The sequence below is a fragment of the Neofelis nebulosa genome, chromosome X, assembly GCF_028018385.1.
Source record: "Neofelis nebulosa isolate mNeoNeb1 chromosome X, mNeoNeb1.pri, whole genome shotgun sequence".
NCBI lineage: Eukaryota > Metazoa > Chordata > Mammalia > Carnivora > Felidae > Neofelis > Neofelis nebulosa.
In genome coordinates this window covers 55115381-55139198 of record NC_080800.1, presented here as the reverse complement: position 1 = coordinate 55139198, position 23818 = coordinate 55115381, and the positions used below count along the sequence as shown (strand labels likewise).

The 23818-nt window shown below is 38.5% G+C and overlaps 1 protein-coding gene across 6 annotated transcripts in view; it reads right to left on the bottom strand.

Annotated features, from left to right (window-relative positions):
• Positions 1-23818, bottom strand: part of HEPH (hephaestin) — a 90030-nt gene that overhangs the window by 36845 nt on the left and 29367 nt on the right. For all 6 annotated transcript variants that reach the window (XM_058713007.1, XM_058713002.1, XM_058713003.1 and 3 more), the window contains 4 exons: positions 21380-21591; positions 18746-18896; positions 16146-16358; positions 1619-1832 (listed from right to left, as the gene is read on the bottom strand). In XM_058713007.1, the coding sequence (XP_058568990.1) occupies positions 1619-1832; positions 16146-16358; positions 18746-18896; positions 21380-21591 (790 nt within the window). The remainder of the gene's footprint in view (positions 1-1618; positions 1833-16145; positions 16359-18745; positions 18897-21379; positions 21592-23818) is intronic.

The window sequence follows — 23818 nt, the reverse complement described above, 5'->3', positions numbered from 1 at the left end:
TAAGAATCAGAAGCCCTGGGCTTAACTCCAGTCTTAGTGATTTCTCAGATGGAATCAGTTTGACAAAAGGACGAGGTACAAGGTGCAAGGAGAGTACTAACTTTTGCTGCTGCTGCTGCTGCTGCTGGAGAGTAAGGAATTGGAAGAGGTAAGGAGGAAATGGCATTTTACAGATTCCTCCTTAAGGGATGCTTTCTGGTTTACAAATACCTTATTATTCATTTTATCATTTGACATTTACAATAAGATAATGAGATAGATAGAGGTGTAATCAGTGGTCCAGAGGTGACAGAACTTATCTTCATTTATACTGTCAGCCAGAAGGTATCAAGGGATCATGCACTTGGATTCAAGTTTGCCGCTTCCTCCTTATCTCTTTCTAGTCAATTTCTTTTAACTGTATCACGTCACTTTAAAGGTGAGTAAACTAAGGCCCAGGGAAGAAAATTCACTTTTTCTAGGTTTCAGAACAACTTAGCAAGGAAATGTCAACAATCAACAACCAACATAAAAGGCAAGAATTGCTAAATTGTTGCGAGAGCACCAAAATTGTAGTGGAAATTAATAAACTGTATTTCAGTTTCTGTTCTCCTCTGCTTCCTTGTAATGATAGAATCACCTAGATTGAGCTGAGCACATGGCCACCTAACCATAGATTATATTTTCCAGGCTTTATTTATTTATTTTTACTATAGTTGACACACCATGTTACATTAGCTTCATGTGTACAACTTAGTGATTTGATAAATGTATATATTTGTGCTATGTTTACCACAAGTGTAGTTACTGTCTGTCCCAATACATCTTTATTACAAAATCATTGACAATATTTCACATGCTGTGCTTTTTATTCCATAACTTACTTATTCCTTAACTGGAAGCTTGTACATCACCCTCCCCTTCATTCATTTTGTCCAACCATCTACCACCTCCAAGTCCCAGACTTTCTTGCAGCTAGGTATGGCCACATTAATAAGTTCATGATAATGGATTATGAGAGAAAGTGATGTCTAGAACTTTTAGGTCATTGTCTTATAGACAGTGATGCTTGCCTTGGACAGCTTTCTCCTTTTGTGATAGCTTGGAATCTCTACAACAAAAATCGGCATCTTAGTTACAGAGATGAAAGAATGTATTACGAGTGATTAGTTTAACTACTGGTTCTGGTATGTCCATATTTATACTAATATGTGAGCAGGAAATAAAATTATAACTCACGTAAGGCACTCTATGTTGAGCTTTTTCTGCTATAAAGCTTAGCCTGTAGCTTAATGGCATTTTGTCAAGTGATGGGTAAGCTTGGGGTGTCTAGTCTTTTGAGTGATACCTCTACAAAATTTAACTTCTGGTATAGGTGCTACTAGCTACCAGAAGAAAAGAGGCAAAGATTAAGAGCATGAACGTGTGGATAAGATCTTTTACTTCGGACCTACAGCATTGCAACATAGAAGAAGTGCTGAGTTCCAGCTTATCTGCATTCCACCACCATTTCCAGATTTCCTGGTATCTTATTACGTGACCTTAGATAAGTCCTCTTCTCAGAATTTCAGTATCCTCCTTATTGGTAAAATGATGCAGAGTCTCTGAAAGTGTGATATCTTATTTTCTGAAGTCTTACCTGTCCTTCTCAGACTGGTTGTGCCATTCCAGTTCCCAGCTCCTGTCAGGGCAATAGTCCCACTCCACCTCTTCTGCCATGATGTAGTAGATTCTTGCAGCCTGGTATCGATGATGATAGTCAGGTTGGTGGCCAGGACACTGGGAGACATTATAGATTGCCTTCATCCCTGATTCTCTATGGCTGCCTGCCTGGCAGTAAATCTCAAATATCCCTAAAGAAAGAACAGAGAGCAAAACCTGAATCTGAATATCCCTGCATAGCGCCTGGGGGATTCCCTGCCTCTCTCTAGGGATACTGCAGAGAGTGTGTAGTTTCAAATAAGGTTCTTCTATGCATTGGATAAAATATTATTATTATTATTTTTAAAGTTTATTTATTTTTGATAGAGAGAGGGGAGACAGAGAGAGAACAAGCAGGGGAGGGGCAGAAAGAGTGAAAGGGAGACACAGAATCCAAAACAGGTTCCTGGCTCAGAGCCTGACATGGGCTTGAACCCAAGAACCTGAGCCATCTAGGCACCCCACAGATTATTATAAGTGTATCGAGAGCAATGAGAACGGAGGTTAAGAAGCTCTGCTTGCAAAACTACCATTGTTTAGGTTTAAAACTAAACTCTGCCTCCAGGATGGACAACTTTTCTCTGTTAACCCAGGGCTTTCCCAGTTTTAGCACTGAAAGTCCCATACTCTGTGAAAAATCGTCAGTTCTGAGCAAAGTGGGATAGTTGGTCACCCTATCTGACATTTATTAGCTATATAATTTGAAGTAAGTTAAGCCTCTGTATGTTTCAGAGGTACAATGGGAGTCATTTTACTTATTTCACTGGGCTGTTTTAGAATTAAACATAATAATGTTTACACATTGCTTAGCATAATGCATAGTAAATTTTAATAAGTAAAGTTATAAATAAGAAAATAAAATTGTAATAATTATTATTCCAAACAATTAATTGACCAGTGTCTCTATTTTCTACCAAGTACCAAATAAATAAAGATGGGCTTAAATAGAACCCCCCAAAACAAAAAACAAACAAACAAACAATAAACTTGGCTATAGGGATGCTTATATCAGAGGGCTTTAGATTGGCCTTACCTAGGTTTTTATAATAAAAGGTTTGGATACCAGGCTTAAATGTGAGAGTTGTAGAGCTGCCTGGAACTGATATCAAGCTCCAGTCTTTCTATGTCAAGAACATTAAGGCTTATAGAATGTTAATCAGGAGAAAATGACTTTCTTAGAACATTTTTTTTCATCATTCCTTCCCTTGCTGTCCACTACCTATCCCATCACTACAAATTCTTTTTTCCTGGTTTTCAAAGGCCTCTATGAGGTGGCTCCAGACTATGATCCAGTCCCAAATGCAACTAGTGATCCAACTAAAGCTGTCCCTGACATCCCTTATCACATATCTCATTTCTATCTTGGAATTTTCGCTCATGTTGTTACTCCCTCCCTAGAATGTACTCACCCACCCCTCCCCAAAATACCTAAGAGAGCTCACTCATTTTCCAAGACCCAACTCATGTTTCATTTCTTCTAGAAATCTCTCCATGACTATTCTGGCCCACAATGACCTCTACATTCTTGGCCTCTCTATTTTTAACTCATTTTATATCTAAATCACATGGTTAAGGACTAAGTGCTCCTCTCTTTACGAAAGAGTTTTTCACTCATTTACATACTTCTTGAAAGAATCTACTCTTTTATTTCCACAACTACCCCCCAACTCTTCTCTGTACCCTACCGTCCCACATCTATTCCATCAGTAAATCTTATCAGCTATTCCTCAAAAATTACCCTTCCATTTTCACCCTCACTCCCCTAGTCAAAACCACCATCATCTATCACATGGAAAACCTCAGTAGTATTCCAAATTTCTTCTCTGCTTCTTCCCCTTCCTTCTTCAACCATTCCTCACATAGGATTCGAGGCTCTCTTTAACGAATATTATTCAGAACACATTGCTCCAATACTTTAAATGCTTCCTTTATACTAAGAATGCAATCCAACCTCCTAAGTATAGTCTATAAGACCCTACATAATATGAATCTTGCCAGCCTGATATAATGTCAATCACTTTCCTAGCTTACTACAGTCCAATGGTACTGACCTTTCTGACCCTTGAAAATCCATGCTTCTTCCCAGTTTAGGACATTTTCACGTGCTTATCCCTCTGTTTGAAATATTCTGCTCAGAAAACTTTATATAGCTCTTTTCTCCTCATTATTTAGGCGTTAGCTTAAATATCACATTCTCAAAGATGTCTTCCTGATCATCCTGTCTAAAGTAATGATGCTCCTATCATTTTATCACATCACTGTATTTTATTTCATTCATGACATATATCCCAATCTAAATTTATTTTATTGTTTTATGTAGGTTTTGATGTGTTTATTGTGGATCTTTCCTGAGAATAAGAATCATTGTCTTTTCACCTTTATTCCCTAGTGTTAACACATTTTCAATGTGTGATAAATACGCTTGAGTAAATAAATGTATGTGCAGATGAATGCATATATAAACATATATGCTGCCCAAAGTCATAGATCAGAGGTTGGTGTGGAGAAGAAAGTCTGATGATCACTGAAAGGAATGAAACAAATAGAAGACATTCTAGAAAGTCATGTGACTTTGGACTGGTACATCATCTAAATTTTTTTCATATGAACATTGTTATCCAAGCCACTTTTTCAGTACTCCTCTGTCCTTGGAATCTGAGCCTCCTCCTAACTCTTTGACCACTTATTTGCTGGTTCCTTACTTTGACTTCTCTTCTCCTTCTTGGCTCTTAAATGTTGATTTCTGCTTTTTCTTTCCTATCACTTTACATGCTTATGGACATGAACTATGAGACCATTCAAATTTGCTCCCCAAACTTTACATTTCTACCCATAACTACCTACTGTGAAATCCACACCACCTGTATTTCATGAGGAACGTAAAGCTCAACATGCCTTAAAATGAGTACTATCTCTGCAAACCTTATTACTCTGCCCTTGTTTCTGTATTTGCTCATTTGGTTAATGGTGCCACAAAACATATAATATATAAGCTAGAAACCTTGGGTGTCTTTTATTCTTACTCAGCCCCTCAGAAAAGTTCTGTATTTTCTCTGTCAAATGTCCCTTAACTGTAACCCTTCTTTCCATGTTGCTTCCACCCATTGGTAGCCTCTTATCACCTCTTGCAATAGCTTCCTACTTTACATCACTTAAGCCTTACTTCTCAGTATTCTTTCACAGGGCTGATAGTAACATTTTGCATGGGATTATTCTTTATTGTTTAAGACTGTCCTACATAATTGCATAAAGTTTTAGCATCTCTGACTCCCATTTTCTAAATAATAATATGACCCCCTACATATCCCCTGTCATTGTGAGAACTAAAAGCACCTCCAAACATTTCCAAACACTTTTTAGCATACTGCCTTGAGTTGAACGTCACTGAATAAAACCAATTTATGTAACCTTTCTCAGGCAGATGCTTCTACCAAGTCACTATCATAAGCTTCCTGCTGCCTATAATAATGCTCCCTTCACCACCCATCCCCTTTCTTTGCTGGGTGACAGTTTACTCATACTTAAATGCTCAGTTTGAAGGCCTGATTCTCTAGGAAAGCTTTACTCTACAAGTCAGACAGAATTTGTTATAGCTTGCTGTGTATTACCATAGCTCTTGGGACAATGGTATCATCATTTCCATTTCACAATAACTATGAGCTGCCTAATTCATCTTCACATCCTTATATCTAGACCAGTAAGTGGAAGAAAACATATTAATCATGTTTTGTGAAAATGTAATTGTAAAATAAAAGGAAAATAAGATGTGAAGACTAAAAATGAAGGAAAAACAAAGAGGAAAACATAGAGAAATAAAAGATACATACAGATTGAAAGAAAAATGATAAAGAAGAAAACAGGAAGAAGGGGAAAGAAAAGACATAAATAAAAGAGAAAGAAAGAAACATGAATAAAAAGGGGAGGTAATGGGAAAGAAGGAAAGTCAAAAAAGAAGGGGAAAACAAAGGAAGAAAGAAAAGTTGAATAAAGGTGAAAAGAAAGGGAAGGGAAGGAAAAAAGAGAAAAAAAAAAGAAGAAAGAAGAGAGATAAAAAGAATGGAAGAAAAAAAAGAAAAATAAGAGACAGAAAGTAAGATACATAAAAATAGATGGGAGTAAAAGAAGGAAAGAATGAACAAATGAAGAGGGATAAGAAATGAGAGATAAAAAAACATAAGAAAGGAAACAATAAAACTAAAAGGCAGACTACAGAATGGAAGAAGATATTTGTAAATGACGTCTGATAAAGGGTCAGTAGACAATATCTTATAAATAACATATCAAATTCAAAACCCCACAAAATAAATAATACAGTTAAAAATGGGCAGAAGACATGAACATACATTTTTCCAAAGAAGACATCCAGATGGCTAACAGACACATGAAAAGATGCTCAACATCACTCATCATCACTCATTATCAGGGAAATACAAATCAAAACCACGATGAGATAGCACCACACACCTGTCAGAATGGCTAAAATTAACAACACAGGAAACTACAGATATTGGTGAGGGTGTGGAGAAAGGGAAACCCTCTTGCACCATTGGTGGGAATGCACTGGCACAATCACTCTGGAAAACAATATGGAAGTTAGTCAAAAAGTTAAAAATAGAACTACCTTATGACACAACAATTGCACTATTTGCCCAAAAGATACAAAAATACAGATTTGAAGGGTCACATGCACCCCGATGTTTACAGCAGCATTGCCAATAATAGCTAAATGATGGAGAGAGTTCAAATGTCCATCGACTGATGAATAAAGAGGATATATCCATATATAGTATTATAACATATATATGTAATACATATATAATATGTATTTTAATAAATAATATAATATATAATATTATATATTATATATAGTGGAATATTACTCAACCAATAGTGATATCTTGCTATTTGCAACAATGTGTATGGAGCTAGAGTGTATCATGCTAAGTGAAATAAGTCAGCTAGAGAATATACATGTATATTTATATCATCTTTATGCATTCATCAGTCGATGGACATTTGGGCTCTCTCCATAGTTTGGCTATTGTTAATAATGCTGCTCTAAACTTTGGAGTGCATGTGACCCTTCAGATCTGTACTTTTATATAATTTGGGCAAATATCTAACAGTGCAATTCCTGGTCATAGGGTTGTTCTATTTTTAATGTTTTGAGTAACTTCCATACTATTCTCCAGAGCGGCTGCACCAGTTTGCATTCCCACCAATGGTGCAAGAGGGTTCTGCTCTCTTCACATCCTCATCAATAGCTGTTGTTTCTTGAGTTGTTAATTTTAGCCATTCTGACAGATGTGAGGTGATATCTCATCACGGTTTTGATTTGCATTTCTCTGTTGATGAGTGATGTTGAGCATCTTTTCATGTGTCTGTTAGCCATCTGGATGTCTTCTTTGGAAAAATGTATGTTCATGTCTTCTGCCCATTTCTTAGCTGGGTCATTTTGTGTATGTTTTTTGAGTTTAATATGTTTTTTATAGATTTTGGACACCAGCCCTTTATCATGTATGTCACCTGCAAATATCTTCTCCCATTCTGTAGGCTGCCTTTAAGATTCCTTCACTGTTCAGAAGCTTTTTATCTTGATTAGGTCCCAATACTTCATGTTTGCTTTTGTTTACCTTGCCTTCAGTGACATTTCTAGTAAGAATTGCTCGGGCTAAGAAAAAAGGCCTCTGGTCAAAATCCTCTAGGAATTTGATGGTTAATGTTTCCTATATTAAACTGTATTTTTTTCAATATGATATTATCTGTTATTAACATGAAGCATGTGGTTTAATATTGTTTACTGTTAAATATTTTTATTTAAAGAGAATAATTAGAATTTTTATTATTAAATATTTGAAGTAAAAAAAGATAAGAAAAACAAAAAGAGAGGATGGGTGAAGAAGAGGAGAAATGAGAAACGGCAGGAAAAAGGGGCAGTGGAAAGAAAACAAGTTTTTAAAAGGAGGGAATAGAGGAATGATGAATAAAGAAAGCTCCAATGATGAAGGAAAGGAAAGACACCCTGAAGGACAGGACAATAATAAATAATGAATTCTTCTCTTTGCTGCTGAGATCTAACATGAATTGGGTGGAAATAAGACATTACAAGCCCTAGCTTTTTATCTTCCAGTTTCCCTGTCTATTAAAATTCCAGTATCATTAGTTGTATTGGAAGAGATGAGGTATGCAAGATAATATTTTAAATACAATTGTTCATTTTTATTAAATGTGATCTTATTTAAATTTAAAGTAAATAAAAGAGGATTAAAAATCACCAATAAACCCACAGGAATCAAACACTCTTAACCTTTTGCTGCATTTTTTCTGGGGATTTGTTTTTCTAGTTTGTTAAACATAACTGTAAGCCTCCAGTACACAAAATGTTGAATCTTCATGGTGGTGTTTTTAAGGCATCTGCAAAGTTACTTAATTACATATGTATATTTACCAATCCCCATTGCTACTCCTTCCTCTAGAATTTCAAAGCCAAATTCTAGTGCTGGCTTTTCCATGAACTCGGTATTTTTTTCTTGGGCTTGGAGAGCTATTCCCAACAGTCTCTCTCAATCTTCATTGGATATCAAGCCCCCAGGGAAAGAATGAAGGAAACTTCAGATTCAAGAGATCATATAGGAGTAAGAATTAATAGAACTTGACAGGGAAAGGGCAAGACAGTAAGAAAAAAAAAATAAAGCCAAGGTATTTAACCTGAGTAAATCATCACCCCCTCCATCCAGGTCTCTGTCTTTCCTCTCATTAGTAAAGTAACTAAATTGAGATTATCTCAGAATGTTCTACCACTTCCAACAATTTATTACTCATTAATTATTCATAAAGAAAAAAGAGTTTGAAAGATCTGGAAAATGCAAAGGTAAAAAGAGTCTGGGCTTTTGCGAATATTTAAGGGATATTGGAACAAGAGTAACCTTTCAAGTCTTTAATAAACCCATTCACTCCCTCTCCCCCCATATCACCAATTATAATGTTTTTAAATCATCTACAGCAACCCTCCTTGGGACTCCTTTTGTGTGGGTACAAAAATAATTTCATTTATCCAAAGTAAGAGTAAGCATAGGGACACATATAAACTTGGCTGAGGAGCCTGGCTATGTTTACTCTCTGAAGGAGAGTAAACATAGGGTTTGATTTTGGGATCAAGGCTAGAGAGGAGGGTATTTTTTCTTCCCCTTCACCTTTTGCTTCTTTGACTTCTCTACCTGCCTTCCTTGTTTCTTCCTTCCTTCCTTCCTTCCTTCCTTCCTTCCTTCCTTCTTTCCTTCCTTCTTTCCTTCCTTCCTTCTTTCCTTCCTGGAAAGTCTTTTCATTTAGAAGTTTTCCACCCTAGGCCTTACTACAAACATTTGTGTCTTTGTTTTTTTTTTTATCTCCATAAACCATTGTTTCTAATTTTCTTTTTTTTCTTTTTTTTTCTTTTTTTCTTTTTTCTTTTTTTATTTTTTAATATATGAAATTTACTGTCAAATTGGTTTCCATACAACACCCAGTGCTCATCCCAAAAGGTGCCCACCTCAATACCCATCACCCACCCTGCCCTCCCTCCCACCCCCCATCAACCCTCAGTTTGTTCTGTTTTTAACAGTCTCTTATGCTTTGGCTCTCTCCCACTCTAACCTCTTTTTTTTTTTTTCCTTTTCCTTCCCCATGGGTTTCTGTTACGTTTCTCAGGATCCACATAAGAGTGAAAACATATGGTATCTGTCTTTCTCTGTATGGCTTATTTCACTTAGCATCACACTCTCCAGTTCCATCCACGTTGCTACAAAAGGCCATATTTCATTTCTTCTCATTGCCACGTAGTATTCCATTGTGTATATAAACCACAATTTCTTTATCCATTCATCACTTGATGGACATGTAGGCTCTTTCCATAATTTGGCTATTGTTGAGAGTGCTGCTATAAACATTGGGGTACAAGTGCCCCTATGCATCAGTACTCCTGTAGCCCTTGGATAAATTCCTAGCAGTGCTATTGCTGGGTCATAGGGTAGGTCTATTTTTAATTTTCTGAGGAACCTCCACACTGCTTTCCAGAGCGGCTGCACCAATTTGCATTCCCACCAACAGTGCAAGAGGGTTCCTGTTTCTCCACATCCTCTCCAGCATGTAGAGTCTCCTGATTTCTTCATTTTGGCCACTCTGACTGGCGTGAGGTGGTATCTGAGTGTGGTTTTAATTTGTATTTCCCTGATAAGGAGCGACGTTGAACATCTTTTCATGTGCCTGTTGGCCATCCGGATGTCTTCTTTAGAGAAGTGTCTATTCATGTTTTCTGCCCATTTCTTCACTGGGTTATTTGTTTTTCGGGTGTGGAGTTTGATGAGCTCTTTATAGATTTTGGATACTAGCCCTTTGTCCGATGTGTCATTTGCAAATATCTTTTGCCATTCCATTGGTTGCCTTTTAGTTTTGTTGGTTGTTTCCTTTGCTGTGCAGAAGCTTTTTATCTTCATAAGGTCCCAGTAATTCACTTTTGCTTTTTTTTTTTTTATTTAATTTTTTTTTCAACATTTTTAATTTTTTTTTTTTATTTTGGGACAGAGAGACAGAGCATGAACGGGGGAGGGGCAGAGAGAGAGGGAGACACAGAATCGGAAACAGGCTCCAGGCTCCGAGCCATCAGCCCAGAGCCCGACGCGGGGCTCGAACTCACGGACCGTGAGATCGTGACCTGGCTGAAGTCGGACGCTTAACCGACTGCGCCACCCAGGCGCCCCTCACTTTTGCTTTTAATTCCCTTGCCTTTGGGGATGTGCCGAGTAAGAGATTGCTACGGCTGAGGTCAGAGAGGTCTTTTCCTGCTTTCTCCTCTAAGGTTTTGATGGTTTCCTGTCCCACATTCAGGTCCTTTATCCATTTTGAGTTTATTTTTGTGAATGGTGTGAGAAAGTGGTCTAGTTTCAACCTTCTGCATGTTGCTGTCCAGTTCTCCCAGCACCATTTGTTAAAGAGACTGTCTTTTCTCCATTGGATGTTCTTTCCTGCTTTGTCAAAGATGAGTTGGCCATACGTTTGTGGGTCTAGTTTTGGGGTTTCTATTCTATTGCATTGGTCTATGTGTCTGTTTTTATGCCAATACCATGCTGTCTTGATGATTACAGCTTTGTAGTAGAGGCTAAAGTCTGGGATTGTGATGCCTCCTGCTTTGGTCTTCTTCTTCAAAATTACTTTGGCTATTCGGGGCCTTTTGTGGTTCCATATGAATTTTAGGATTGCTTGTTCTAGTTTCGAGAAGAATGCTGGTGCAATTTTGATTGGGATTGCATTGAATGTGTAGATAGCTTTGGGTAGTATTGACATTTTGACAATATTTATTCTTCCAATCCATGAGCAGGGAATGTCTTTCCATTTCTTTATATCTTCTTCAATTACCTGCATAAGCTTTCTATAGTTTTCAGCATACAGATCTTTTACATCTTTGGTTAGATTTATTCCTAGGTATTTTATGCTTCTTGGTGCAATTGTGAATGGGATCAGTTTCTTTATTTGTCTTTCTGTTGCTTCATTGTTAGTGTATAAGAATGAAACTGATTTCTGTACATTGATTTTGTATCCTGCAACTTTGCTGAATTCATGGATCAGTTCTAGCAGACTTTTGGTGGAGTCTATCGGATTTTCCATGTATAATATCATGTCATCTGCAAAAAGCGAAAGCTTGACTTCATCTTTGCCAATTTTGATGCCTTTGATTTCCTTTTGTTGTCTGATTGCTGATGCTAGAACTTCCAGCACTATGTTAAACAACAGCGGTGAGAGTGGGCATCCCTGTCGTGTTCCTGATCTCAGGGAAAAAGCTCTCAGTTTTTCCCCATTGAGGATGATGTTAGCTGTGGGCTTTTCATTAATGGCTTTTATGATCTTTAAGTATGTTCCTTCTATCCAGACTTTCTCCAGGGTTTTTATTAAGAAAGGGTGCTGGATTTAGTCAAAGGCCTTTTCTGCATCGATTGACAGGATCATATGGTTCTTCTCTTTTTTTTTGTTAATGTGATGTATCACGATGATCGATTTGCGAATGTTGAACCAGCCCTGCATCCCAGGAATGAATCCCACTTGATCATGGTGAATAATTCTTTTTGCATGCCGTTGAATTCGATTTGCTAGTATCTTATTGAGAATTTTTGCATCCATATTCATCAGAGATATTGGCCTGTAGTTCTCTTTTTTTACTGGGTCTCTGTCTGGTTTAGGAATCAAAGTAATACTGGCTTCATAGAATGAGTCTGGAAGTTTTCCTTCCCTTTCTATTTCTTGGAATAGCTTGAGAAGGATAGGTATTATCTCTGCTTTAAACGTCTGGTAGAACTCCCCTGGGAAGCCATCTGGTCCTGGACTCTTATTTGTTGGGAGATTTTTGATAACCGATTCAATTTCTTCGGTGGTGATGGGTCTGTTCAAGCTTTCTATTTCCTCCTGATTGAGTTCTGGAAGAGTGTGGGTGTTTAGGAATTTGTCCATTTCTTCCAGGTTGTCCAATTTGTTGGCATATAATTTTTCATAGTATTCCCTGATAATTGTTTGTATCTCTGAGGGATTAGTTGTAATAATTCCATTTTCATTCATGATTTTATCTATTTGGGTCATCTCCCTTTTCTTTTTGAGAAGCCTGGCTAGAGGTTTGTCAATTTTGTTTATTTTTTCAAAAAACCAACTCTTGGTTTCGTTGATCTGCTCTACAGTTTTTTTTTAGATTCTATATTGTTTATTTCTTCTCTGATCTTTATTATTTCTCTTCTTCTGCTGGGTTTAGGCTGCCTTTGCTGTTCTGCTTCTATTTCCTTTAGGTGTGCTGTTAGATTTTGTATTTGGGATTTTTCTTGTTTCTTGAGATAGGCCTGGATTGCAATGTATTTTCCTCTCAGGACTGCCTTCGCCGCATCCCAAAGCGTTTGGATTGTTGTATTTTCATTTTCGTTTGTTTCCATATATTGTTTAATTTATTCTCTAATTGCATGGTTGACCCACTCATTCGTTAGTAGGGTGTTCTTTAACCTCCATGCTTTTGGAGATTTTCCAGACTTTTTCCTGTGGTTGATTTCAAGCTTCATAGCATTGTGGTCTGAAAGTATGCATGGTATAATTTCAATTCTTGTAAACTTATGAAGGGCTGGTTTGTGACCCAGTATATGATCTATCTTGGAGAATGTTCCATGTGCACTCGAGAAGAAAGTATATTGTGTTGCTTTGGGATGCAGAGTTCTAAATATATCTGTCAAGTCCATCTGATCCAATGTATCATTCAGGGCCCGTGTTTCTTTATTGACTGTGTGTCTAGATGATCTATCCATTTCTGTAAGTGGAGTGCTAAAGTCCCCTGCAATTACCACATTATTATCAATAAGGTTGCTTATATTTATGAGTAATTGTTTTATATATCTGGGGGCTCCGGTATTCGGCACATAGACATTTATAATTGTTAGCTCTTCCTGATGGATAGACCCTGTAATTATTATATAATGCCCTTCTTCATCTCTTGTTACAGCCTTTAATTTAAAGTCTAGTTTGTCTGATATAAGTATGGCTACTCCAGCTTTCTTTTGGCTTCCAGTAGCATGATAAATAATTCTCCATCCCCTCACTCTCAATCTAAAGGTGTCCTCAGATCTAAAATGAGTCTCTTGTAGACAGCAAATAGATGGGTCTTGTTTTTTTATCCATTCTGATACCCTATGTCTTTTGGTTGGCGCATTTAATCCATTTACATTCAGTGTTATTATAGAAAGATACGGGTTTAGAGTCATTGTGATGTCTATATGTTTTATGATTGTAGTGATGTCTCTGGTACTTTGTCTCACAGGATCCCCCTTAGGATCTCTTGTAGGGCTGGTTTCGTGGTGACAAATTCCTTCAGTTTTTGTTTGTTTGGGAAGACCTTTATCTCTCCTTCTATTCTAAATGACAGACTTGCTGGATAAAGGATTCTCGGCTGCATATTTTTTCTGTTTAGCACACTGAAGATATCGTGCCAAGCCTTTCTGGCCTGCCAAGTTTCAAAGGAGAGACCAGTCACGAGTCTTATAGGTCTCCCTTTATATGTGAGGGCACGTTTATCCCTTGCTGCTTTCAGAATTTTCTCTTTATCCTTGTATTTTGCCAGTTTCACTATGATATGTCGTGCAGAAGATCGATTCAAGTTACGTCTGAAGGGAGTTCTCTGTGCCTCTTGGATTTCAATGCCTTTTTCCTTCCCCAGTTCAGGGAAGTTCTCAGCTATAATTTCTTCAAGTACCCCTTCAGCACCTTTCCCTCTCTCTTCCTCCTCTGGGATACCAATTATGCGTATATTATTTCTTTTTAGTGTATCACTTAGTTCTCTAATTTTCCCCTCATACTCCTGGATTTTTTTATCTCTCTTTCTCTCAGCTTCCTCTTTCTCCATAACTTTATCTTCTAGTTCACCTATTCTCTCCTCTGCTTCTTCAATCCGAGTCATCGTGGTTTCCATTTTGTTTTGCATTTCGTTTAAAGCGTTTTTCAGCGCCTCGTGACTGTTCCTTAGTCCCTTGATCTCTGTGGCAAGAGATTCTCTGCTGTCCTGTATACTGTTTTCAAGCCCAGCGATTAATTTTATGAATATTATTCTAAATTCACTTTCTGTTATATTATTTAAATCCTTTTTGATCAGTTCATTAGCTGTTGTTATTTCCTGGAGATTCTTCTGAGGGGAATTCTTCCTTTATGTCATTTTGGATAGTCCCTGGAGTGGTGAGGACCCGCACGGCATTTCCCCCGTGCTGTGGTGTATAACTGGAGTTGGTGGGCGGGGCCGCAGTCCGACCTGATGTCTGCCCCCAGCCCACCACTGGGGCCACAGTCAGACTGGTGTGTGCCTTCTCTTCCCCTCTCCTAGGGGCGGGATTCACTGTGGGGTGGTGTGGCCCGTCTGGGCTACTTGTACACTGCCAGGCTTGTGGTGCTGGGTATCTGGCGTATTAGCTGGGGTGGGTAGGCAAGGTGCACGTGGGCAGGAGGGGCAGGCTTAGCTCGCTTCTCCTTAGGTGATCCACTTCAGGAGGGGCCCCTGTTCCGTGGGCCTCTCGTCTGCGCTTGGCTCCGGAGACTCCGTTCTGCTAATCCTCTGGCGGTTTTCTGGGTTCTTTAGGCAGGTGTAAATGGAATCTAAGTGATCAGCAGGACGCGCGGTGAGCCCAGCGTCCTCTTACGCCGCCATCTTCCAGAACTCCTCTAATTTTCTAATACCATCTCTCCTTAACCAAGAAAGTATCCCAGGTAGATGGCCAGCAATGAAGTTCCAAGAAGTCTGTGGAGACCAGCTTTATGTCAAATGTTTTTCAAATGTAGTGCCAGAATGAAATTATTAAATTGTCAAGGAGACTTGTTTGGTTTAGGATTTTTTTTTCCAAACACTAATGGAATTTACAGAACTAAAATAAAAGTTTAGTGGAGACTGTATGGAACTCACAAATTTTTCTGAAAACGCTATTGCCACCTACTGCCTAAAAAAAAAAATACACACTACAAACTGCAAAGAAAAAGTACTATTGCATTATACAATGTCAGACATAGATGGAATCTAAAGAAATACTCTTGAAAACTAAGAACAATCCGAGGGTTGATGGGGGGTGGTAAAGAGGGGAGAGTGGGTCATGGGTATTGAGGAGGGCACCTGTTGGGATGAGCACTGGGTGTTGTATGGAAACCAATTAGACAATAAATTCCATATTAAAAAAAAGAAATATTCTAGCTAATTTTCTTTATGAAAGAAAGATATGGAAATGAGGGAAAGTGGTAGACAAAGAGAGGGAAGGGGAGGGGCATGAGCAATGGGAGAGAGAGGGAAGGAGAGAAAGGAAAGGAAAGAGGGAGGAAAAAGGGAATATGGGAAAGGAAAGGGAGGGAGGAAAGGAGGGGGCGGGACAGAGAAAGAAAAGAATGATGAAATGCAGCCACAGGGTGGGGGTTGGTTATACCACAATTAAATAGCAAATTAATTAAATACCTTAGGCTAAAAGGTTTTATGTTCTTATTCCTGGGCTGAAATTGTTACAGCACACCCCACCCCACTCCCACCAGAAGTTTGCACAAATCCTCATAGAATATCAGAGTTAAAAGCACTTTATAGATAGGTACATCTTGTGGACCTCCCTCACAATGCAAGGATTTTAGCTATAAAATCTCTATATAGTTATGGGACTACACAGTTAAGTCCACCCTCTACCCATATAAGAATTGCTCTGTTGGGCAGTATCCATATTTCTTTCCTGTTGTTCCAGAAAAGAATTTCCTTAGCTCTTTACTTTTTGCCTACAGCTAAGAAAAAATCCAAATAACCAGAACAGAGTGCGCATTGAGGAGAGGAGATAAGAGTGTTTTGAAAACTTCCCATGAACCCTTAACTTGTCCTCTTTTCTCTTCACCTTCCCCCCTCACCCAGCACCATACCCAACAGAGCCTCTCAGCCTAGAGACAGCTGTTGAGTCACTTACCAGGGTTTTCAGGCTGCATGATGGCCATGACAAAGGTATGAGGAAAGAGCATGGCTGCACTCTTCCTCATGCCCTGAAGCTGCACAGTGTTGCCCTGGAACATGACCCCATGCACATCAGTCTCTGTGCCCAAGCCAAGCAGGTGCCAGGCCACTGTGTCACCCTTGCACATGTCCAGCCTGGGCAGGTTAGAGAACAGAAACCCATTAATGGCTGGAAAACAAAAACACAACACAAAACAGAAAGATGAGAACAGATTCTTCAAGCACTGGCCAGGAGCATAGCATCAGTTCTGTACTATGGTTACCCACAATTTGAAATGTTGGATTCATCCTCAACTTGTCTGCCTTCTTCCCTAAGCCACTTTAGTTCTACTTATGAAGATCTGCCTCCTTGGGATGAGGGCCCAGCTGTCCTTTCTGAACTCACCCCCTGTAACTCCTATATCACACTTCACGTTCTTGAAAAACTGAAATTCTTTCCACTACAACTCTTTCACACACACACACACACACACACACACACACACACCAGTGTCTATTATTCCCACTCTTTTGAAACTCTCCTCCGTTGGCTTCTGTGACACCACACTTTCCTGGTTTTCTTACAACCTCTCTGATTGTTTCTTTTTCATCTTGTTCTTGTTCTTCATCCCTCCAGAAAGTATTGGGGTTCCCTCAAGTTTCCATATTCATCTTTCAATCTGTCTCTTTTTCTTCACTTCACTGCTACGGCCTACTATCTGGCTCTCATAATTTCTGGCCTGAACTCCTGAAAAAGCCCTCTCCCTGGTACCCTTGCCTTCAGTCTATCCTCCTACCTTATCTCACACACAGGAACACACTATTCCTGTGAGCTCTATTTGTCTCTGTATCCCCAAGGCCTTAAAAGATGCTAGGTGTTTATAAAACACATGTTGAGTTTTCACATGCTATTCCCTCTGCTTGGAATAACATTTTCCTCTAGTTTCTCTACAGCAAACTGCTACTCATCCATTATACCTCAGCTCAAATGTCAACTCCCCTGTGAAGTAGGGCTACTTCTCTCTCCCCCCCACCATGTCTCTCTGTGTGTGCCTGTCTCTCTCCTTCTCTCTCATTTCCATGAATTTTCCCCCCTACAAAATTCTTCCATATCACTTATCACAGAGTCCAATGATTTACTTATAAATGTATCTCCCACACTAGATTCACCTAGAAGCAAGCACATTTTTCTATATTTGTGTGACTGCCCAAGCACCTGGCATATTGTCTGGTACTACTCACGTGCTCCACAAAGTCAAACTGAAATGAACTTGGTTCACAGGACTTGTTTACTTTTTCCAGCTGATATAACTGGTTATGAGAACCAAAGAGACAGTCAAAAGACAACACAGTCATTCATGACTCCCTCCCTTTCTTCACACTCCTTTTGAAAATATAGGGAGGTCTGCTTAAATCTGACCCCTTTTTAATGTCCTCACATCCACTGGAACCACCTTTAATGAGTAATCCTACTTGGTAATTCCTCAAAATGCTGATGAGAATGTTGATAATCTCCTGATTCTGCTTCCATTGCCTGTAATGTATAATTGCAAACCTATTTAGCTTCCAAAACCAGCTCCAGCACTCCCTTCTCCCAGGAATCCCTCAATTGGATTGTTCCTCATTAACGTTCTCCTATGAACTCCATGTCACTTGAGAGCTGTTTCACATAATTTAGCACTTCATTATAATTGATCTTGTATTGTTCTATAATTATTTCATGTGTGTTATTAGTCTTATTTCATTGCAAAATGTTGGGAGCTCTTTGCAAACTGGGACCATTTCTTCACATTTACTCACTCACCCACCTACATACCTACCCATTAATTTGGTAGTTCACTTGTTCATTAAACATTTACTGTGTATTAGAAAATGTAGACTATACAGAGAGCAGCAAACAATACCCACCTTTCAGGAAAGTACACTCTAGCAGAAGTCAAAAGCCATGTAACAAATAACTATATAGAACATGCTATTAAAATAGTCTGATCAAATTGAATAGTGGTTCAGAAAAGGGTGTCATTATCCTGGGATTGGGTGATAAAAATGGTTACATGGATTAAGTCGCTTTTGAGTAAGACCTTAGGGAATGGAAAGAATTTCCACAGGCTAAAGGCAAAAGTATAAGGAAAGGCGCTTCAACTGGAGGGAAAAGCATTGTAAAAGCACGAAGTCAGAAAAGTACAGGGTATGTCTATATAGAGAAAAATAGTCCTGTTTGGCAGGAATATGGAGTTCGGGAGTAAGGATAGTGGTCAATAACAGAGAAAGAGGTAAGACTGGAAAGATATCATCCCAGCTTACTCTCTTCACTCTCTGGTGGATGCCTTGTTTGCAATTATCATTTCATAGCACCTTTTTCCTATGTCCCCCATACTTTGTAACACAAGATAGAGCCCAAGAAGTCACAAAATATAAGATCTGTTGTCTTAGATTGAATTATTCAATCTAGCTCATATTTTGGGTAGAGCTGACCATGGGATCAGTGCTTTCACAGATGGGACATGATTACGTTTAGGTTAGGTTTTTACTTGTAACCTCTCAATTGTAGCTCGGGGGAAAAAACACTCTCCATACCATGCATCCGATTGGAGTCTTGGAAGCCTTTGACATCCTCTGAGAGCAGTCGGGAATCCAACATAGCAGTTGCTTGATTGGCATTGCTGTACCAGCTCTTGTTCTCATCCAACACAGTAAAAAGGAGAAAAAATTCCTTATCCACCCCTTTCTGTAGGTCCATGGTAGAGAACATAGGAAAAAATGACAATGGTTTCAGCAGTTGTGGGTTGTGCAGCTCTAGACCTAAGAAGCCTCGATTTTTCCCATTTATTTTTCGAGATACAAAGTGATGCCCATTTCTCCTGCCTAGGGTTGTAGTTGTTGCTACACAGTTTTTCCTTTGGAAATTTCAATTTTCTAAATGTTTATTTTTGAAAGAGAAAGAGACAGAGTGAAAGCGGGGAAGGGGAGAGAGAGAGAGGGAGACACAGAATCTGAAACAGGGTCCAGGCTCCAAGTTATCAGCACAGAGCCAGACGCAGGGCTAAAACCCACAAACGGTAAGATCATGACATGAGCTGAAGTTGGATGCTCAACCAACTGAGCCACCCAGGCGCCCCTCCTCTGGTAATTTCAAACTGAAGGTGGGTGAAAGAGGTCAAAATAAAATAAAGTGACGAGACTGGAGGGGAGGAATATATGAAAGTGGACATGAAGAAGCACAAGATGGGGATTATGGAGAAATAAAGAGTGATAGAAGAGAGCATAGAGTCACCCAGGGAAAGGTGGCTTGGAGATCAAGAGAAGACTCTGAAGAAAATAAGAGAAAAGGATATATAATTATTATTAATGTACTATTATTATTATAATGATGATGATCATTATCATCATCATCATCACTATTATTATTACTTCTAACATTTACTGAGTGCTTATTATGTATCAAATACTGTGATAAAGAAACTTCACATGGCTTATTTTAATTAATCCTTGCAAAAACCCAAGATACCGGCTTTTATTGTTAACCTTTACTACAGCTATAGAAGCTGAGGCAACGGGAGGTTAAGTAACTTGCCCAAGGTTATACAGCTAGAAATGGTGAGATGGACATGAAAGAACACAAACAAATATTAAAATACATTTAGGAATTAGGATCACACTGGATAGTGACATGCAGAAGAATGAAACTGTACACTTTCTTACAGCATACACAACAATAAATTCAAAATGGTTATAAGACCTGGATGTGAGACAGGAAACCATCAAAATCCTACAGGAGAACACAGACAGCAACCTCTTTAACCTCAGCCACAACTTCTTACTAGACATGTCTCCAAAGGCAAGAGAAATAAAAAATGGACTATTGGAACCTAATCGAGATAAAAAACAAACAAACAAAAAAACTTCTGCACAGTGAAGGAACCAAAACAAGAAAGGCAACCAATGTAATGGAAGAAGATATTTGCAAATGATGGCAGAAAAAGAGTTAGTATCCAAAATCTATAAAGAACTTACAAAACTCAACCCCCTAAACACAAATAACACAGTTAAGAAATGGGCAGAAGGCATGAATGGACACTTTTCCAAAGGAGACATCCAGATGCCTAACAGACACATGAAAAGATGCTCAACATCACTCATCATCAGGGACACACAAATCAAAATCACAAAGAGATACCATCTCACACCTGTCAGAGTGGCTAAAATTAACAACTCAGGAAACAGCAGATGTTGGTGAGGATGCAGAGAAAGGGGAACCCTTTTGGACTGTTGGTAGGAATGCAAACTGGTGCAGCCACTCTGGAAAATGGTATGGAGGTTCCTCAAAAAATTAAAAATAGAACTACGCTATGACCCAGCCATTGCACTACTAGGTATTTATCCAAAGGATACAAAAATGCAAATTTGAAGGGGCATATGCACCCTAAAGTTTATATGCTATCAACAATAGCCATTTATGGAAAGAGCCCAAATGTCCATCAACTGATATAAATGGATAAAGAAGATGTGGTTTATATAAACAATGGAATATTACTTGGCAATGAAAAAGAATGAAATCTTGCCATTTGCAATAACGTGGATGGAACTAGAACGTAATACTAACTGAAATACGTCAGTCAGAGAAAGATAAATATCATATGATTTCACTCATATGTGGAATTTGAGAAACATGACAGATGAACATAGGGGAAGGGAAGGTAAAATAAGATAAGAAAAGAGAGGGAGGCAAACCATAAGAGACTCTTAAATACAGAGAAAAAACTGCAGGTTGCTGGAGGGGAAGTGGGTGGGAGAATGGGTTAAGTGGGTGATGGGCATTAAGAAAGGCACTTGGGATGAGCACTGGATATCATATTTAGAGTTGAATCACTGGGCTCTATTCCCAAATCCATGACAACACCATGTGTTAATTAACTTTAATTCACATTTAAAAAATTAAGATCAAGGTTTAGAGGAAGCTGAGGTTTAAAAAATGAGGAGGTGATGAGAGGATAAAGAATAGAAAGGAATAGAAATTAAGAAAGATATTTGTGAATGAAAGAATACCATGCAAAATAGCATGAGGTCACCAAGTATCCATTTCTGATTAAATAGCCTGGTTATTTTTTCCATTCCCTTATCTCTAGAACACATTCCATTTTTAACTCTTATTTAACAACATAGCCTTGTCTTCTTCCCAGCAGGCTTTCCATCCATAAACCTTGGCAATACCTGTTTGCCATCTGCATTCAAGGCACCAGCCTTGCACACCAATAGGGGCCCCACCAGACCAGAATTTGTATCTCTTATGGGATCTGCAGCAGAGAAGTACATCCAGGTGAGACAGGCAGGATCCTGAGCAGCAGGGCCAGCGTGAGAGGGGACTGTCCAGCGATATGTTACTTTCTCAAAGGGCTTGGCCACCAAGCCAAGGTTGGATGAACCTGCAGGGAAAAGTATGACTAATTATCATATTTGCTACAGTGAGAATCAACAACTCCAAAGAGTGTGGTTAATATTATAAACCACAAGGTATTTTTGAGCAGCAGCAAAATACAATATAGAATATTAAAAAGAATCGTTACTAGGAGTGAAGAGACCAAAGTTAGTTTCTGGGTCTGTTAATGGTTGTTATGCAAACTGGGGAAATTTAAACTTTGCCAAGTTACAGTTTTCTAAACTCATAGGACTGAAGGACTAAAAGGGCCTTTAAAACTTATTTGGCCTCTTTGGTTAGGTTTATTCCTAGGTGTCTTTTGTTTTTTGGTGCAATTTTAAATGAGATCAATTCCTTGATTTCTTTCTGCTGTTTCATTATTGGTGTATAGAAATGCAACCAATTTATGTAGGTTGATTTTACATCCTGTGTCTTTGCTGAACTCATGTATCAGTTCTAGCAGTTTTTTGGTGGAGTCTTTCAAATTTTCCATGTAAAGTGTCATGCCATTTATGAAGAATGAAAGTTTGATTTCTGTATGCTGAAAACCATAGAAAATTTATGAATAAAATTGAAGAAGACACAAACAAATGGAAAAACATTCCATCCTCATGGATTGGAAGAATAAATATTGCTAAAATGTCGATACTACCCAAATCAATCTACACATTCAATACAATTGCTATCAAAGTAACATTAGCATTATTCACAGAGCTAGAACAAACAGTCTTAAAATTTGTATGGAACCAGAAAAGATCCCAAATACCCAAAGTAATACTGAAAAAGGAAACCACAACTGGAAGCATCACAATTCCAGACTTCAAGCTGCATTACAAGGCTGTAATAATCAAGACAGTATGCTACTGGCACAAAAACAGACATGTAGATCAATGGATGATAACAGAGAACCCAGAAATGGACTGACAAATTTATGGCTAACTAATCTTTGACAAAGCAGAAAAGAGTATCCAATGGAAAAAAGAATCTTCAGGAAATGGTGTTGGGAAAACTGGACAGCGACATGCAAAAGAATGAACCTGGAACACTTTCTTACAGCATACACAAAAATAAATTCAAAATGGATGAAAGACCTAAATGTGAGACATTAAACCATCAAAGCCCTACAGAAGAAAACAGGCAGCAACTTCTTTGACCATGGCCACAGGAAATTCTTCCTAGACATGTCTCCAGAGACAAGAGAAATAAAATGAACTATTGGAACCTCATCAAGATAAAAGTCTTCTGCATAGCAAGGGAACAATAAACAAAACTAAAAAGCAACCAACAGAATGGGAGAAGATTTTACAAATGATATATCAGAAAAAGGGTTTGTACCCAAAATCCATAAAGAATTTATCAAACTCAATACTCAATAAACAAATAACCCAGTGAAGAAATGCACAGAAGACATGAATAGACACTTTTCCAAAGAAGACATCCAGATGCCTAACAGACACATGAAAAGATGCTCAATATCACTCATCATCAGGGACATACAAATTAAAGTCATAAAGCGATACCATTTCACACCTGTCAGAGCGGCTAAAATTAACAACTCAGGAAACAGCAGATGTTGATGAGGATGCAGAGAAAGGGGAACCCTTTTGGACTGTTGGTGGGAATGCAAACTGGTGCAGCCACTCTGGAAAATGGTATGGAGGTTCCTCAAAAAATTAAAAATAGAACTACGCTATGACCCAGCCATTGCACTACTAGGTATTTATTCAAAGGATACAAAAATGCAAATTTGAAGAGGCATATGCACTTCAACGTTTATAGCAGCACTATCAACAATACAAAGTTACTGAAAGTGCCCAAATGTCCTTTGACTGATAAATGGATAAAGAAAATGTTGCATGGGAGCACTTGGTGGCCCAGTTAGTTAAGCATCCAACTTCAGCTCAGGTCATGATCTCGTGGTTTGTGGGTTTGAGCCCTATATTGGGATCTGTGCTAATAGCTCAGAGACTGGAGCCTGCTTTGGATTCTGTGTTTCCCTCTTTCTCTGCCCCTCCCTCACTCACACTCTATCTCTTTCTCAAATATAAACTTCAAAACAATATAAAAAAGTAGGCAGATGTGGCTATATATATAGATATATATAGTCACTTATTTATGCATTCACCTATTGATAGGCACTTCGTCTTCTTCCATAGTTTGGCTATTGTAAATAATGCTGCTATAAACATAAGGGTGTGTGTATCCCTTTAAATTAGTGTTTTGGGGAATTTTAA